The sequence below is a fragment of the Microtus oregoni genome, unplaced genomic scaffold, assembly GCF_018167655.1.
Source record: "Microtus oregoni isolate MIOR12 unplaced genomic scaffold, Mior012 000013F_ref0000133, whole genome shotgun sequence".
Lineage (NCBI taxonomy): Eukaryota > Metazoa > Chordata > Mammalia > Rodentia > Cricetidae > Microtus > Microtus oregoni.
In genome coordinates, this window is record NW_024543072.1 from 5,250,681 (window position 1) to 5,267,297 (window position 16,617).

At 44.2% G+C, this 16,617-nt stretch overlaps 1 protein-coding gene across 8 annotated transcripts in view; it reads right to left on the reverse strand.

The window, feature by feature from the left end:
- Positions 1-16,617, reverse strand: part of Erc2 (ELKS/RAB6-interacting/CAST family member 2) — an 892,417-nt gene that overhangs the window by 169,303 nt on the left and 706,497 nt on the right. For all 8 annotated transcript variants that reach the window (XM_041662605.1, XM_041662600.1, XM_041662604.1 and 5 more), the window contains one exon: positions 9,175-9,303. In XM_041662605.1, coding sequence (XP_041518539.1) covers positions 9,175-9,303 — 129 coding nt within the window. The remainder of the gene's footprint in view (positions 1-9,174; positions 9,304-16,617) is intronic.

A 16,617-nucleotide genomic window follows, 5' to 3' on the forward strand; every position in this document is an offset into this window, starting at 1 on the left:
CCTTGCTAAAGCTCTCAAAACATTACAGACACTTGAGTGGCAGCCTTTTCCCTTTACTTTTAACTTGGCATCTTCAGGGAGTCACTCAAAATTTTAGTTCCATGTAAGAAATTTATCCTTATTCCTTTCCAGAGAAAAAGACAGCCAGAGAAGACAGTCTCTCGTGAATAGATCCAGTTCTCTGGGTTGGAGCGGAAACTGCTGGACGGCTCTCCATTGGCCAGCAATATTGTTTGGGAGCACAAAGTCAACATCTGTGAGCAGCCGAGTCACTGCCAGGGAGCCATAAAAAGGGGCGGGAGTGAGGACAGGCTTTATTTTTGCTCCTTCATCTATCAGTCATTAACACTTGGCTTTGTTAAACACAGTAAAATTTGTGTTTTGAACTGGAATATTTCTTGGCTGCTGGGACACCAAATTTCCTAGTTTTTGACTTTGTATGTCCCCCGTTGCTTACAGACAAAAACAGGATCCGTGCAATTCCCACACTTCACGGGGCGGGCACTGTGAGAATTAAATCAGGGAACGAAAACTAAACTACTTCCAACCGGGCACATCATTTGTGTTGGGAGTGTCCTGGCATTTTCTCTGCACACTAGTAATTAGGTGCACGAATCGGGATGTGTGCACTGTTGTGCAGTGCCATTATTTCACAAGTAAGTTGTTGTTTTATCGAGTACCCATCAGACTTTGTGAACGAGTGCGGCATGTGTTAAAAGAAGCCTCCAGCTCCTTTCCCTCCTTTGTCCTTCATCTGTGAAGAACTGCAAGTGCCTGCAGTGTGCATGTCAAACACGATCCTTATTACATCAGTTCAAGGGGAAGAAGAGGGAGTGGTATTCAGCAATCTAAAATGGATTTCCCTGTTTCCCAGCACTTCAAGGTTGGCCACCCCCTTTCAATAGTGAGTTGACATGCTGCCTGTTAGACAAATGTGACTGGATTAAAGCAGCACATTGAAAGGGAATCCAGCCTCTGATGTTGCCAAGCCTGAGTTCCACTACAGACAGACTGCGGAGTCAGGCTGGGCCTAAAAGCCCTGCTGACTGCAAAGACACACGGCAACAAATCTCTTAATGAAGCCCTAATACTGCAAACACAGTGCAAAAGGAAAACAACTCAGTAAACGGGAAAAGACCTGGTTTACCCTAAACAGAACAAGAGTGCAATCCTGGATAGGTGCTAGCCTCCTTCGAGGAAACCCCTTTTGATCCAAAGGGTCTCAACACCCCACGAAGCGGTGCTCTGCTCGTTTCTCACACTAAGACTTCCCCTGCAGGGGTTATCAGGTCTTGCCTCGTGAGTTTACACAGGAGGAATTAACATCCCACCCAGATTAAAGAGCTCTGGCAATAATCTACAAAGCCCAGTGCCTGCTAGCCTGCCTTCTTTCCTGGGCCTACAATGGCTGGGTGAGCATGCAACTGCTAGCTGAGGAAAGGGGAACTGAAATGCCTTCCAGAGCAGCATCTGTCCCCATCTCCCTCTCTGCCTGTGGCTCCATAGAGGCTCACTCCAGAGTTCCTGCTCTTAAAAGTAAGCAAATAGAATTCTCCTTATTGTTACTACTGGTGAGAAATGGCACATGCATTTTAGTGGCTTTGAAGATTCCTGATGGTCATTGTGAAGATCAAGAAAAAAGTGCTATTTATGCCATCTTTTTAGATTATAGATTTATTTTTCAACCTGCTGGGTTTTAAATAAAGTATATTCTAATCTACTTATGACCAAAGAAGCTCTGGGGACGAAGCAAGTGGCTTACAGAATGTAGCTTCATGGACACATCAGGAGATCCCTGGCTCAGCTCAGAGAGTTCTGGCCCCAGAGTGGCCGTGGTAGGAATCTCTGAACCTTATCTCACACAATAAACACCAGCACCCAGAGTACAGCTCTTCATGGGCTGCTGGGTTTGAAGCCAAAAGCTGAGGCTCCTTTCAGAACGTGGGCCATGGAATCAAATTTGCCTCACACAAAGCAAACAAATAAATCAAAGGGAAATGCTCCCTCGGGCAAATTTCTAGACACACCCACTAAAATGAACAGTGATACGAAGAGCTTTGGATGTATAACTTCATGGAGAACTAAAAATGATTGAGTCCCGCTCATCTCTCCTTCCCTTTCTTCCCTTCCTCTCCCCTTCTTCTTTCTTTCTCTTTCTCTCATTCTGGAACTGCAGTGTTATAAATTAGATACACAGTGGTTAATTTTTCTTCCATGTAGTAAATATGAAAATGCATTTATACACACGCGTCTACGGGAGAGAAATTCCTAGTTAAACATGATCGTGTGAGACTCTTCCATATGTGGAAAAGTCCTCAGTTCATCTGACACCGAGCGATACATACATATACACACACAGGACTCTGTGTATACATTTGTCCCTACCCATTTAACCTCAAAACAGAAAATAAATTCTTTTTTTCCTTTCCTAAGCAAAAGCTAAGAATAACAATTTTACATATAGAGTTCATCTTCTGGGGGCCACAGAGCACACTGAACTCTGTCAAGATTCAAAGGGCTTTGTTCTGGCTAATCTACTATTGAAGACATAGGGACCCAATAAAAGGCCCCAATCTCATATTTCACAAAGGGCAGAGGGGTCTCAGGGACTTTCCAATGGTTTTGTCAGACAGAAGTCACAGGGACCAGAAGGCAGACTGAAAGTACTGCCTCTCTCTGGACATATGGGCTCTATCAGATTTTCATTGACTGCACACAAAACATCAGAAGAAAGCTTGTAGGGTTTGCTAGACAGAAAGCTATAGGGCCTGGATAGGTTCTTTGTCTCCAGCCACTACCTCAGTAATGGGCTACTTGTAGAGTTGACGTTAAATTCCTCTTCTGCGGGAATGCTTTGAAGGAACAGGAGTACTCTACCTAGAGCAGATACTCAAGGCTCGGGTGTGAGTGATGCATGAGGTGAGAAGAATTAAAAGGGAGCAGGAACTCTCTTTTAATTCCCACAGTTTAACAAACCTATAGGACTTTGGCAAGTGGAAGGAGAGAGACAAGGACACATTTGGGGCCTAGAAGCCTCAAGAATAGGGCAATGAGAGTTACGGTCCTTGAAGTAGGTCACAGGTTAAGTCCCCTGAGCATCAGCCTCTGTGTGAAATACCACAGCTAAGAGGCAAGGCATGCTGGACGCATACATAGAAACCAGTGGCAGCAGAAAGAGGACCAATGATCACTATAGCTGAAGACAGAGTCAGGAAACTTGCCAAGTGGAGTAGGCCAAATATTTCTGCAATCAGTTTTCTGGGGGAATAGTTTAGCAGAGCAGGCCCCTAAAGTCAGAATGCAAAACCAAAAGGCCAGCACCTGCCAGGAGAGAACCAATACCTGAAACTAGCCCAGTGTTCCAGCTGAATGGAAGACAGGCCTGGACCAAGGGGAAAGGCCTCGATTTCTTCAGCCTCTCGTGGTGCCAGGGTTCAAGGGTGAGTGAGCAAAGGCATACTGGCCCTGGTGGTCCACACTAAGAATACTCCATGGTCTATAGTGACATGCCCACTCTGGGTCACTCTGTCTTCTCCTTGAGAGTCTCACTCTGGTGATCCCGTCGCCATAGCCGATTTTGCAAGAAGCCTTATTTTTTTTTTTAATCAGGAAAGTGATAGTAAGACTACAGAAGCATGAAGGGGGCCATGGGAAATGGCACGGGGGTGGAAAGAAAGGACTAAAGACACAAGACAGAAGGGTGGATAGAAAGCAACAAAAGTTGGGAGAAACGGGAAAGAACTGATGAAATATTTTAATTCAACTTCGGGGCTAAAGATCCCACCATTAGAGAAAATGACTATATTCAGCAGGGAAGGAAAAACACATTTGCATTCCAGAAGCTGTGGGTCTGATTTGGCCATAGCTAGGTGTATCTGCACAAAAATCCCACGCGGATACCCATACAGTTCGCAACCAATGCACTTAGAGCATGGGCACTTGCTTTAGGGTTTTGAGTTTCATGTGTTTATTTTTTTTTTAATGAATTCATTTCACTTTGTGTTTATGTGTGTCTGTCCTGCAGGGTATGTGAGTGCAGGATCCATGGACGCCAGAAGAGGGCACAAGAACTCCTGGAGCTGGAGTTATAGATAGCTCTACAGCACTCAAGTCAATGCTGGGCATTGAACTCACGTCCTTTGGGAGAGCAGCAAGTGCTCTTAATCACGTAATCCTTTCTCCAGGCCAGTTATGTGTCTTTAGATCATGAATAATCCTCCAAATACCAGTTCTTAACCTCTCTAACAGAGACATTTCCATCTGCCATTATTCTTTCATATACATAATAGGAATGGAGTAGGCAAGAAACATTATTGAATGTGCATGTGGAGGTCAGATAGGTGGTCATGTGCTTCATAATAACTAACACCGGACATCAATGCAGAATTCAACCACCTCTGGCTTTTTCTATAATTCAAGGAAGCATTACATCTCCATACTCCTGGAGTCTATAGTCCTCCTAGAGAAGTAGGATTTCTTTTAGTAAAATTAAAAATTTCAAGATCTGGAACTCATGTAGGTAGTGAAATACACTTAGCCCCTGCCATTTCCTGTGCTTGGGTTTTCCATTCAGTGAATGAGAGCAGAAGACAGAAGCCCTTTCTCATGGTCTTGGAAAGTGTTGTGTACTCTGGGGTTTCAGCTCTAAAATCCTCAGGTTCTGTGTCCTCCAGGCCCCACTTCCACACCATAATCAGAGCATCAGGTGCCTTTACATATATACGTGCATTTATAATGAGCAAGCAGTGAGATCTGGACCCTTAAAGATCTATTATCCCAGTCCAGTACCCAGGACAGAAATTCCTAGCTAGAAGGGCTGGCTGAACCGGCCTAGCTATCCTTGGTCTGAGTGGACATGTTGCTGTGCCATGCAGATTTCTCATTGATGGGTTGAGCACAAATTTGGAAGATAATAAAAAGGACTCACTAAAATGTGCCTTTTTTCTGGGACAGTAAACATTCTATGATGCCCACAAAAAAGAAAGCAGAGATTCAGTATCACCAATATGCTTACTATGTAAGGGAAAGAGCAGGTGATGTTCATGACTACAGGTGCAAAGGGCATTTAGGAGAGATTGTGTTTTCACTGGATTTGATGACATCAACCTTGGTAAGTTCAATAAAAGGTGAATCACTAATGTGTCTCCAGCATGTTCCATTTACTCTGGTCTTACTGTGCTGTGAGAAATAGCTTCTGTGCACTTTGTGGCTACTTCTTGGCTAAAGGGCCTTCCTACAATCTGGTCACAGTGTTGGGATGTTCTTTTCGACTTCCTACATTTTGGTCACAGAGTTGGGATGTTCTTTTCGGCTTCCTACATTCTGGTCACAGTGTTGGGATGTTCTTTTCGGCTTCCTACATTCTGGTCACAGTGTTGGGATGTTCTTTTTTACTTAGATATGATGACTGTAGTCATCCTGGGGTGACTGGCCTCTAGTTCTTAACTGTTCCTTTCTTAGGCAGGGGTTAGAATGCTTGCCCGAGGTACTGTCATGACTTCTTCAATCGATCTTCAAGTCCTACTATTCCCTCCTCATTTACTCGGCAATCCCCAAGGGCTGCGTATATATGACTGTCCTTGATTTCATGAGTCCTCACCCTGATTTCAGGAGTCCTGTCCTTCAGATCATCTGGGTTGTGGGTGAGAACCTCACCCTCCAGGAAACAATGGAAGAGGCGCTTTCGCTTTCCACAGTGCGAACCACTAGGGTTGGTGCCTAAAAGTCTTTTCCTCCCTGTGAAAGTTCTGCTAGAAATGGGACCAATCATATTTTAAACTAGGTAGTCTCCTGTTTTACCTGCTAGTCTGAGAACACAATTTCTCAAAGCACAGATGTTACTAGAAAAAAAAATAAAACCATGATCAAATAAGTCTGGGAAATGCTGGATTAAATAAAATTATAGAGCTTTCTTTATTATATGCCTTTTAGATCCTTTGATCTGCTAATGGCATCAGGATGCTAGGAGATAGAGTTAAAATGTACAGTACTTTCCCAAAGTTCTTGGCCCACCAAATCTTTGTCTCAAGACATCTCTCATGGGACTAATGTTCTAGAAGTTACTTGGGGGAACATGAGTTTAGACTTATAATGCTTAGATTCAGTTTCTTTCTAAGAGACATCAAAAAAATCACAGTAAAGGGCATATGGACAGGAAAGAAATGGGAAAAAATTATAAGTCTGCAAGTGCCTGGTAATTGTGTTTCCCAAAGAAAGATGAATTTCTCTGGAAACATAGCAAAGTGACTGAATTTTTCATAGTTCCTCATTTTTGTGTCTTCTGATCTCTTCATAGACCTCAGGAAACAATGGCAACAGTGGCCACTTGTCTAGAAGACATGGTTGGTTGAACCTGATAATGACCAGAAGGCCAGGCAAGAAGTCATTTTCCTTCATATCAGCTCAGCTAATTCTGCACAGTGGACACTCGATGGAATCTCACCCATACTAATTTAGTGTCTAGACTCCAGGATGCCACATTCTGATACAGGTCTCTCACTTCCTGTTAACCAGTAGCTCCAACCCCAGGGCATCCCTTTCCACAGCCTACAGAATCATGTATGGGGTAGCTCCACCCCCAGGGTATCCCTTTCCACCGCCTACACAATCATGCATGGGATTGCAATCACTTGGGAAGACTTTCACAACTTTCACAACTGCCACACTCTGTGACTGAGTTCCATAAAAATGCTAATGTTGACATCTAGGTTGTTGATACTGTGCAGGGGAGGACCCCATTTCCTAAATCTGGAGGCCATGGTCTAACAGGGACTCTGGCTCAGGAAGTCTAATGCTTCTGTCTCTGAGGCCATCCATATCCACCAGGGATCCTTGCTTAACATTCCTTTGCCCACTGAAAGGGTGAAATGTGGCAGCCTCAGTGATGCCAACTTCAAACTGTAAAAGTCCCCTCCTAGGTAAGGCCATTTTGCTTTTACCAAGTACAGAAACCATAGCCCTAATTAGCTTAAACCTTTTATTATCTATCTTGTTATGATTGACATGACCAAGGAAAAAAATTCAGTAGTAGACACTAAGGGACCTGCATTGTTGCTCTAGGGCTGGACAATAAGCACCTTGAAGTCAGGGTTTGTCTGGCCCGCGTGCGTGTTCTATTCCAGGCTCTGTATGTGCTGGCACGTAATGTCTACTCCAGGGATTACTTGGCAGAGTAAATGACTAGCAACCAGAGCATGGGATTTTCCCCTGAGGACAATGCTGCTACCATCTCCGTGCCCAAGAGTTGCTCAGAGTATTCACTGTTGATGACAGTAACAAACACGTGTCCAAGTTCCTAGGGACGTGTCTCAGTCAGACACTGTTCCGGGAGTACTAAGTTTTGGAACTCCAGCACTGCACAATAACTGCTATTCTGTGGACACATTTAGTGACGTAGACACATGGCAGGGGCAAATTGAGCAGCCAAGACACCCCACTGCCAGCCAACGCACAGGTTGGCTGAGAAATAACCATTCACAAAGCACACAGACTTGATCTGGCCACTATTTCCAGGAGAGCATGTTAGGACACACGTCTGGTTATATCAGCAGGTCCTTGTATGACTCATTCCAATTCTTTCTGGTACCGTTCCAGCTCTCCCTGTTAACTATGTCTCGGGGGGGGGGGGGGGGATACCCACGGGGGACTTCTGGCATGCATGGCTCAGAAGGATAGCCATCATGAGGTCTGCAGGCCTCCCACCAATGAAGTCTCACATTGACCTTTCATGGGAGAATGCCAAGGAACAAAGGGTAGTGTGCTAAAGGGCAGTAGCCAAGGGGAGGGAAGCATCTCAGACATGCTGGGATAAGCAGGTGTGAGCACGCAGTGCTAGGTGCCAAAGGCTGCACACAAAACCAGACAAAAACAAGGACATGTGTGGTAATGGCACATATTAATCTTTCCATCTTCCAGGTCACCAGCCTCTAGAGCTGTTTCAGAGGGATGTAGTCCATGAACTAGAGTCTTTCTGCTCGTGGCTTTGGAAACCCGTAAGTTCTAGAAAAAAACCTTCTGCAGTGCTGGGGTCTCCGAGGGGAAATTCTTCAGGGTACAAAGGCTTGGATCTCAGTGGTGTGTGTGCTCTATAGAACTGGCTCCCCCTGGAGTTTTATTCCTGACAAAACATTCTAAAGGCTAGACCTTAACTAACTTCCTTGGGATGCTAGTAAGGTGAGCGAGAGAGGAGAGGCATCTGAAAAGAGTGACAGGGGTATAATGAGCACAACCTTCCTAGCAAACACTGACACCTTCTCTACACACAGTTAATTACTGTTTCTTGCCAAAGTCTGAGATGCGCCGGCTTACACAGAAAAAGGTGCCTTTCCCTAATGCCCCACAACTACTGGAATTTATTGTATACACGATATTATGCTCATACAAAGGTACAGAAAGGAAGAAAAACTACTGATACTGACTATGTTGCTCTGCTTATTCTTATTTAACTTATTAATCTGCAAATGCATCATCTTCGGGAGCTTTGCTGCTAGTCCCTATAGCTTCTGCAGACGGGAAAAGTGCATCGCCTTCGGAAGCTTTCCTACTAGGCACTACAGCTTTTGCAGGTAGGGGAATGAGTGTGAGCGCAGCTGAAAACTGCAGGCATCTCCTCTTTTCTTCTTTGGTTTTATGGCTTTATCTTTTTCCTCGTTTTCCTCAGTCAAGGGAGAAGACAGGCTTCAAAGCAAAGAAGCCAGGCTCCTTGACTTCATTGACTCAAAGGCCAGCAAAATGGATTTCTCCTTTGGTATTTTACCTCACTATTAACTTGCATCGTGGAGGGACTGACTACAAGAGTGCTCAGAAAACTCAAGGTTTCTCTGCTTGCCAAGCTCTTGGGAAGAGTGTGGTTTCTTTTAAAACTTGGAAAGAGACATTCCAAAATAATTAGCCATTAGATATGAGCCAGCAATAGGCTGCCTATCTATGAAAGAAGAAAGGAGGGGAGGAAAGAAACTGCATAACATAAACAAGAAAAGACAAAACCTTAAAGAGGAAGGAGAAAGAAAAACATTTAGATTCCTTGAGTGATGGAAATAAATACCAAAGCTATTAGTTTCAGTTCAAAGAACGTATCACTTTATGCTGTTTATTATTTCTTGAGGATTATTTATTTTATCTTAAAATACCCAAAGCGTAAGAGGGGTTCTAGAGGTGCGCAGCAATGAAACTGACCTGGTCCGGAGAGGGCCTGTGGTTGGAATGCTGTGACCTCCCAGGAGATCGGTGGTGGTGGTGATGGTGGTGGTGGTAATGGTGATGGTCGTCATAGTTGTCTGCCATCAGCTTCATTCTGTTCTGGGTCTGTGCAGAAGGAAAAGCAGAGGAGAGCCTATCAGGAGGTAGACAACAAAGCCACCAGACACGGCACACTGACAGCACCTACAAGAAGGGCTTCAATTACTCCACTCCCAAGGTTCTCATTTCTAGGCACACTGAAACCTAATAAGAAGCTTTAGTAAAGGAAGCTTCATCATACTCTTGAAGCTATGTGACATCTGTCCATGTCAATGTTCTTTTGGGGGGGGGGGGGTAGATACATCCTAAGGTACAATCAGCCATTTGGAGTTAGCAACCCCAAAGTGCCCACCGATACATCCTACATTCTAGAGAAGGTCAGAAGGAAGCCTTGGAAGGAATGCTGGGAGAGGACTGTGTGGAAAAGCAGAATGACAAACAATATTCTCCAAGGACAAGGAAGGGAAGTCCACTCCAAAGCCGCCAAACGCAGGGACATAACGCAGGGACATTGACGGAGACGGGTCACTGCTGCAACGTGACAGTATCTCGGGAAAGGTTGTCTACAGACATTTAGCTGCCATTGTTCTTTGCGGGAACTGGTGCCAAGTCAGTGGAAAACAGGCTGACTGCTCTAATCATGTGGTGTTTGTCATAACGGAGACTGGGACTCATAGTTAAGTCCCAAGAGCCACAGGGCTATATTCCTTTGTTTCAGGGCAAGAAAAAGAACAGGGATGAATTGAATTAACGAGGCCACAATAACACACAAAAAAAAAAAATGCCCGAAGCCCATTCAGAAGGTCAGCAGAAGAAATCAGCTCGCCCGGAAAGTCAGAGAGTCTGGACTTAAGGATAGGACTACCCAGATTCAAGTGTTGCTCCACCTAACGTGCTGGCTCTGCTGTCCTAAGGGGATTAACTAAGCCTCAACTTCCTTATCTCTAAAATGGGAGGGATCCTTCCTGGGATTGTTGTGAGGAGCAAGTCTCAGCCCAATGCCTTTATTACCGTCTTCACTGTCATCCTGCACTACAAACTTTCTCCTTTGTGTGTGCTGTGTTCTCTGCCTGCAGTTCTTCTCCTTGGTTTTTCCTTCATCCTAACTCTCGAGTCTCACTAATTCACAGCACATTCTGCAGCAGCCTGCTCTTGTTCCTTCCTTCCTTCCTTCCTCCCTCCCTCCCTCCCTCCCTCCCTCCCTCCCTCCTTCCTTCCTTCATTTCTTCCTTTCTCTCTCTCTTTCTCTTCCTCCTTTTTTTACTCTCTTTTTCTTCCTCCCTTCTTTTACTTTCTTTCTCTTCCTCCTTTCTTCTCGTTCTCTTTCTTCTTTTCTTTCTTTCACTTCGACCGTTCCTTTGTTTCTTCCTATCTTTTTATTTTTTCTTTCGTCTTTCTCTTTAGCAGTGCTGGGAATTGAACCCAGGGCACTGTACATACTAAGCCTATTTTCTGCCACGGGGCAATAATCTCGGCCTCCTCTAGGTGCTTTCCTTGTGCCTACCCTTGAAGCTTGGACTGCAGAAGCAAACACCAAGCTGATACTGCTTCAAGGAGTAGCTGGAAGGATGAAGGATGCTGCCATGATAGACAGGGGCTGTACGTCTTTCTTCAGTAGGATAGGTTACCAAGAGTTGAGGACATAGTGTGGGTTGCTATAACAGTCCAAGATGACAGTGGACGACCATCAGTATTCTCCGAGAGCCAGAAGTTGGGGGCCAATTAGGGATTCCAACCAGTCAGAAGTTTACTGTGCAATATAAATAATTATTTAATAGATCTAATCTACATGGAAGGTAGAAAAAGACAAGATCTCCTGAGTAAATAGGGAGCATGGGGACCTTGGGGGAGGATTGAAGAGGGAAGGGGAGAGCAGGGAGGGAAGCAGAGAAAAGTGTAGAGCTCAATAAAAATCAATAAAAATAATTATTTAATAGCAAAGAGTATTATGGACCTAAAGTAGTACATGCTCATGGTATTTTTTCATGCCCAGTTGTGCTTTCCAAACTTCCTTTGGAAGAATTATTACTACTGTCATTTGGCAGCCAGGAAAGGAAGACACAGGCTTTAGCCTCAAGAGTCATTTCTTAACAAAGGGCATGGACATTTCTGGGTCTTTCAATTTTCAAACTCCAGGCCCCTTTCCTTGTCAGGCTGCTAGCAGAGAAAGCCAACAGCTGAACAGGTGGAAAGAGCTATCCCTTAAGTACCCAGGGTCTGTTAAGCTTTGGAAACACCTCATGTGCCAGCTCCACCTGCCAAAGGATGCCTCATAATTTATTCGTTCCATCTTTTAAAAAGTGTACAATATTTGAAAGGTCCCAAAGTGAGCATAAATATGCATGTATATGATAAAAAAATAAAAATATATAAAATAGAACAACTTAAAAATTAAATAAAAAAATCCAGGCACTCTATGGCAGCTGACAGAATTTCCATTCTTCATTTGTCCAATGGACAAGTGAGGACTCTGGGAAAGAGCAGGCCAGTAGAGCCCTTGTGGACAAGATTCTCCTTAGTCCTCCTGCCATTAGACAGGAGGTGCCGAAGCCCAGCACTCACATCTAAAACCCCAGTATCACCACGGAGCACTGTACTTTTGAACTCGCTGATTAATAAATCTGGAACAGCTTCTTCCAAATAGAACTCTAGGGGCCTGAAGGGAGCTATGAGGTCTGTGATGGCGGAGAAGGAAGGGCAAGCCCAAGAACAAGCGATCAAGGCTAAAGGAACAAATAATAACACTGCTAGTGTAAACATCGTAATGCCCTTATCCTTCAGGGGAGCCCCTGTGACTTTATGAGGTCATCCTCTTCCCAGTGACAATCCTAAAGCTCCCTACCTTTGAACTGTGTTCCATAAAAGAATGCGCAAGCTAAACAAGATGCTGTATGCAGCCCTAAATGTGTCCGCCGAGATGAGGTGTGAGAGAGTAGGCATGTCAAGGGATGAAGACTGTAAATGAATGATGTCATCTTTCCAATTTGGTGCTGAAATATAAATAAACCACATTGTTCATATGAATACCAGATCTGGGGGAAATGTACACAGAGCAATCGTGAGCGGAAGAAGCTTCTTTTGATTAGTCTGGGATGAGAGAAGAGTGTAAAACAGAGGTGAAAAATTGAGTTTGGTCTGATACTTCAGACTATTTTTATTTACCTTGCTTGTAACAGATCACTTAAACTGTGACCGAGCCCTTACAGCCTGGGTGATCATGTTAGGTCCCATAAAACAACTGGGCAATCTGGCTCCTTTAACGTGAATTGAAAATGGACTTCTTTTTGTATCCTGCCCCCACAATCTGCACTACTCACTGCATCCCTGCCCAGTTATATTGTTTTTCTACCATACAAAGAAAAGCCAGGAAGTATAAGAAATGGTAAAATAATACTCCTTAATGGTCAACAAAAGAAAACCTGTAGGATGCCAGTTTTTCAAACTCTGTAGAGTTTCAGCAGGTGGCCCACGTCCCTCCAACCAAAGGGCACATGAAAGATCCACCACACAGCAGCAGGTCTTCGGGGCAGACCTAACGGAGAACCTGAAACCGTTCATGGGGACTTGGAGATGGACAACTTTTCTGATATACAGCATCTAAGAACACAGGGACTTGATTAGGGAGTCACCTAGGTCCCAATCTGTCACTTTGAAGCTCCCATCTCTGTCCATCTGTGTTTGACTCTTTTTTCTATATGTGACATCATGATTGCTGAGACAAATATGGAGCTCCTAGCAAGTCAATTTGTTCTTCTTTAAGGAATATTCTATTTCTCAGTAAACCGGACCTAGTGCCAACCTGCCCAATTACCTCATCGTGAATAAGGAGTAGCTAGGTGTAATGAAGGGCATTTTATCACTCTTCCCTAGCCTTTGGAATACCAGGGGACTTTGGAAGGCTTTTACCAGTACCAAAAGTAAACGTGGAAAACCAAGACTTTATCCATTAACTAAAATAATTGATAAACACTGTGTGTACAAAGGTGCTAGATTCTGTATCCCTCTGATATTTCAAAAGGCTCTATCCACGGAGTTTTCAAAACAAGATGAAATCTTTGATTGACTAGTAGATGCCATAGCCTAATGACAATGCATAGCTATAAAAGTGTAATATTAAAACTTTATACCTATCTTAGTCAGGTGGCAATAAGAAATCAAGGTTTGGCCCGTCATCTAGATGATATTAGCATTAAAACCTACATTAAGTGTGGTTTAAAAAACAGAAGGAAAGTCGCATACAATAAGATTTGTTACCATGGGAAAGGAAGACCACACCACGCCATGGTAATTACAGTTCTTTTCTAGGAGGCTTTCTCTTTTCCCTCATTCCCAGCAGGGGAATCTAAAACATTGCAGAATTTTTCTATGTGTCATTCTCTACCTGATCTGAGTACAATGGAAAGTTCCTGTCTGCAAGTAAAAGATGAGAAACTGGCTGACAACCATAGAATAAGGATGAACGAATCGGGCCCCTCTGAATATTCATGAAACTTAGATGACAGTGAATCTTAATTGAGTAGGATCTGGATTTCAATGAATGCTGTGGGATAATGGTCTGTACCCTGTCACTTGTATTTTAAATAAACGCTGATTGGCCAGTAGCCAGGCAGGAAGTATAGGCGGGACGACCAGACAGGAAATAGAGGTGGGGCGATGAGAATTCTGGGAAGAGAAAGATTAAGTCTGCAGTTGTGACCCAGCAGCAAATGAAACAAACTGTGACTGCCTCGCCTAGAAAGGTACCACACCATGTGGCTAACAAAGCGAAGAATTGTGAGCTACTATAAGTTATAAGAGCTAATAAGAAGCCTGAGCTACTAGGCCAATGAGTTTATAATTAATGTAGGCCTATGTGTATTTCTTTGGGACTGAACGGCTGCAGGACCAGGTAGCACAGAACCCTCAGTCAACAAATGATTAGGTCACAGTGGACAATAAAATAAGCAGGAGATGAAGAGGCTACAGGAATCAATAAGAGGAGGCTCCATGTAAGAGCAGGAATCAGAGAGGTCAAGTGTTTATTACGGACAACTGTTCAGAAAGTCATTTTGTGCTGATCAATGACTGGAATAATTGTGTGCCAGGTTAAGTGTATGTAGCATGTACTTTTCAAAACCTTACTTTTGGGGGCCGGGGAGATGCTTAGTTGATCATCAGCATATGTGTAAAATTCTAGGGGTGCTGGTACACACCTATAATCCTAGCACTGGGGAAGCAGAGACAAGAATCTCTGTAGGAATTGCTGGCTCAGCAGTCTGGCCAATTGGTGAATCCCAGATCCCAGTGAGAGACCCTGTCTGAAAATCCAAGGTAGATGTTTCCTGAGGAACAGTATCCAGGTTGACCTCTGGGCTCTAAAATCATATGCACAAAGAACACACATAGATACTTACACCTCTGTACCTCTAACACACAAACACGCACAGTTGAAATAATTGTTCTAAGTTTACTTGGCAATGAGAAAGAGCTCCTAAGTTCGTAATCATTCTTCTCGTGAATGTAGGAACAGGGGAAAAAAAAATCCAGATTTGTAATTTCAGGATCTGACAGTAGCAATATGAAGAGTAAGGAATGAATCCAGCTGCAGAGGCCAAAGCAAAGGTCAATAAGACACATGGGTAAGGAGGACCGACTATAGCAGTGTGGGAAGAGAATGGGAGTGAAGGGGGGGTTACATGAATACCCAGAGGCAGGAGAGAGTCCCCACAGCTAAAGCTATGCTCCTTTGCAGCTAAGAGTTGAAAGTTGGCTTGGATATGAGTAGAAGGAGGCAAGGATAGGCAGGTGCTACAGCCAACCCGTCTACTCATGACTACAAACAAAAATGCAACTCAACTCAAGAACAATGGCAATGGGTTTCTGATCCTACTGCACGTACTGGCTTTGTAGGAGCCTAGGCAGTTTGGATGCTCACCTGACTAGAACTGGATGGAGGTGGGGGTTCCTTGGTCTTACCACAGGGCAGGGAACACTGATTGCTCTTCGGGCTGAGGAGGGAGAGGCACTTGATTGGGGGAGGGGGAGGGAAAATGGGAGGCGGTGGCGGGGAAGAGACAGAAATCTTTAATAAATAAATTTAAAAAAAAAACTCACAAAAAAGAAAAAAATGCAACTCAAGACATACTATGTGGATGTCACTTTCTTTATTCTTTATTGTATGTGAAAGAAACAGAAAAAATATTTGAACTAACCACTCACCCTCATATCTAAGAAGATCCTATCAGTTCTGGAAATAAGGGGAGGGCTTTAGGATAGAACCACACCCGTACACTATGTATGCCAAACTGTGATATCTCTGGGGAAATGGGCCAGGGTACTGGTGTCTGTTCACAAATGTGGACTGGCCTCTTCTCTCCCAGGCCTCACTTCCCCATTCTGCCATCACATTTTTTTGTTATTACTTCCCATGAAATGTAAAAAATTTCTGTCAGACTTTTTTCTTCTTCAGAAATCCCAGACAAAATCGTCCCGGATCATCCCCAAGCATATACCTCTCTTTTGTATGGGAATAATATACTCAAAGACCACTGGTCTCCCTTCTACAGATACTGCAGGCTTCTCACTGTCTTGAACGACATCTGTCATAGTCTGGAGAAGCAGCACCTGCCCAGCACTCAGTTTGTTTCTATCAAATATCTGCTGTGAGTCCCAGCGAATCAGTTCCATGACTCAGTTTCTGCCTCTCGGGAATGGGCAAGCATAGGAATGGGGTCTTCATCCTGGGCAGATGCTGACTACTCTCCTGGTTCCTTTAGAGAGTAGAACTTGCAGTTTTGTAGTCTCTCTCTCTCTCTCTCTCTCTCTCTCTCTCTCTCTCTCTCTCCTGCTAACATCAGAAGAGGAAGGTTATCCTATCAAGCAGCTTCCCCGCTTCTTAGGAAGCTGGGGGAATTCTCTGGAGGGTCATGCACAAGGATTAAAGCCAGTGTCTTCTCTGTCCTGCTACAGCCAGCACAGCTTACTGAGGGTGGGTGATGACTGACAGGGAGAGACCTCTACACTCTGTACATTGTAGGGAGCATGAGTTCCCTCACAGTGTGAGGAAGAATGTGGGCCTCTGCAGAATGGGCCACTTGCCAATGTCAATAGTTATCACTCTGCTTACCTGGCCCTTGCCGTACCAGGAATGGTGCGCTGCTATATCATCTTAGTTACCTGGCACAACAGCCCTGTGACAAAGGTTGGGATGGAGGCCTACTTTAATAAGGACAGAAGCCCGTGACAGTAAAAAGCTAGGTAAATGTGTATTACTGAGTACTAACCCATAGAGGTGATTATTATCCTGGCTTACCTGAAGAGGAAATTGAGACAGAGAGACTCAAGCCCTACTGTCTAGGATGGTAGCTTGCTTGTGGGACACCTGTATACTACACTTGAATC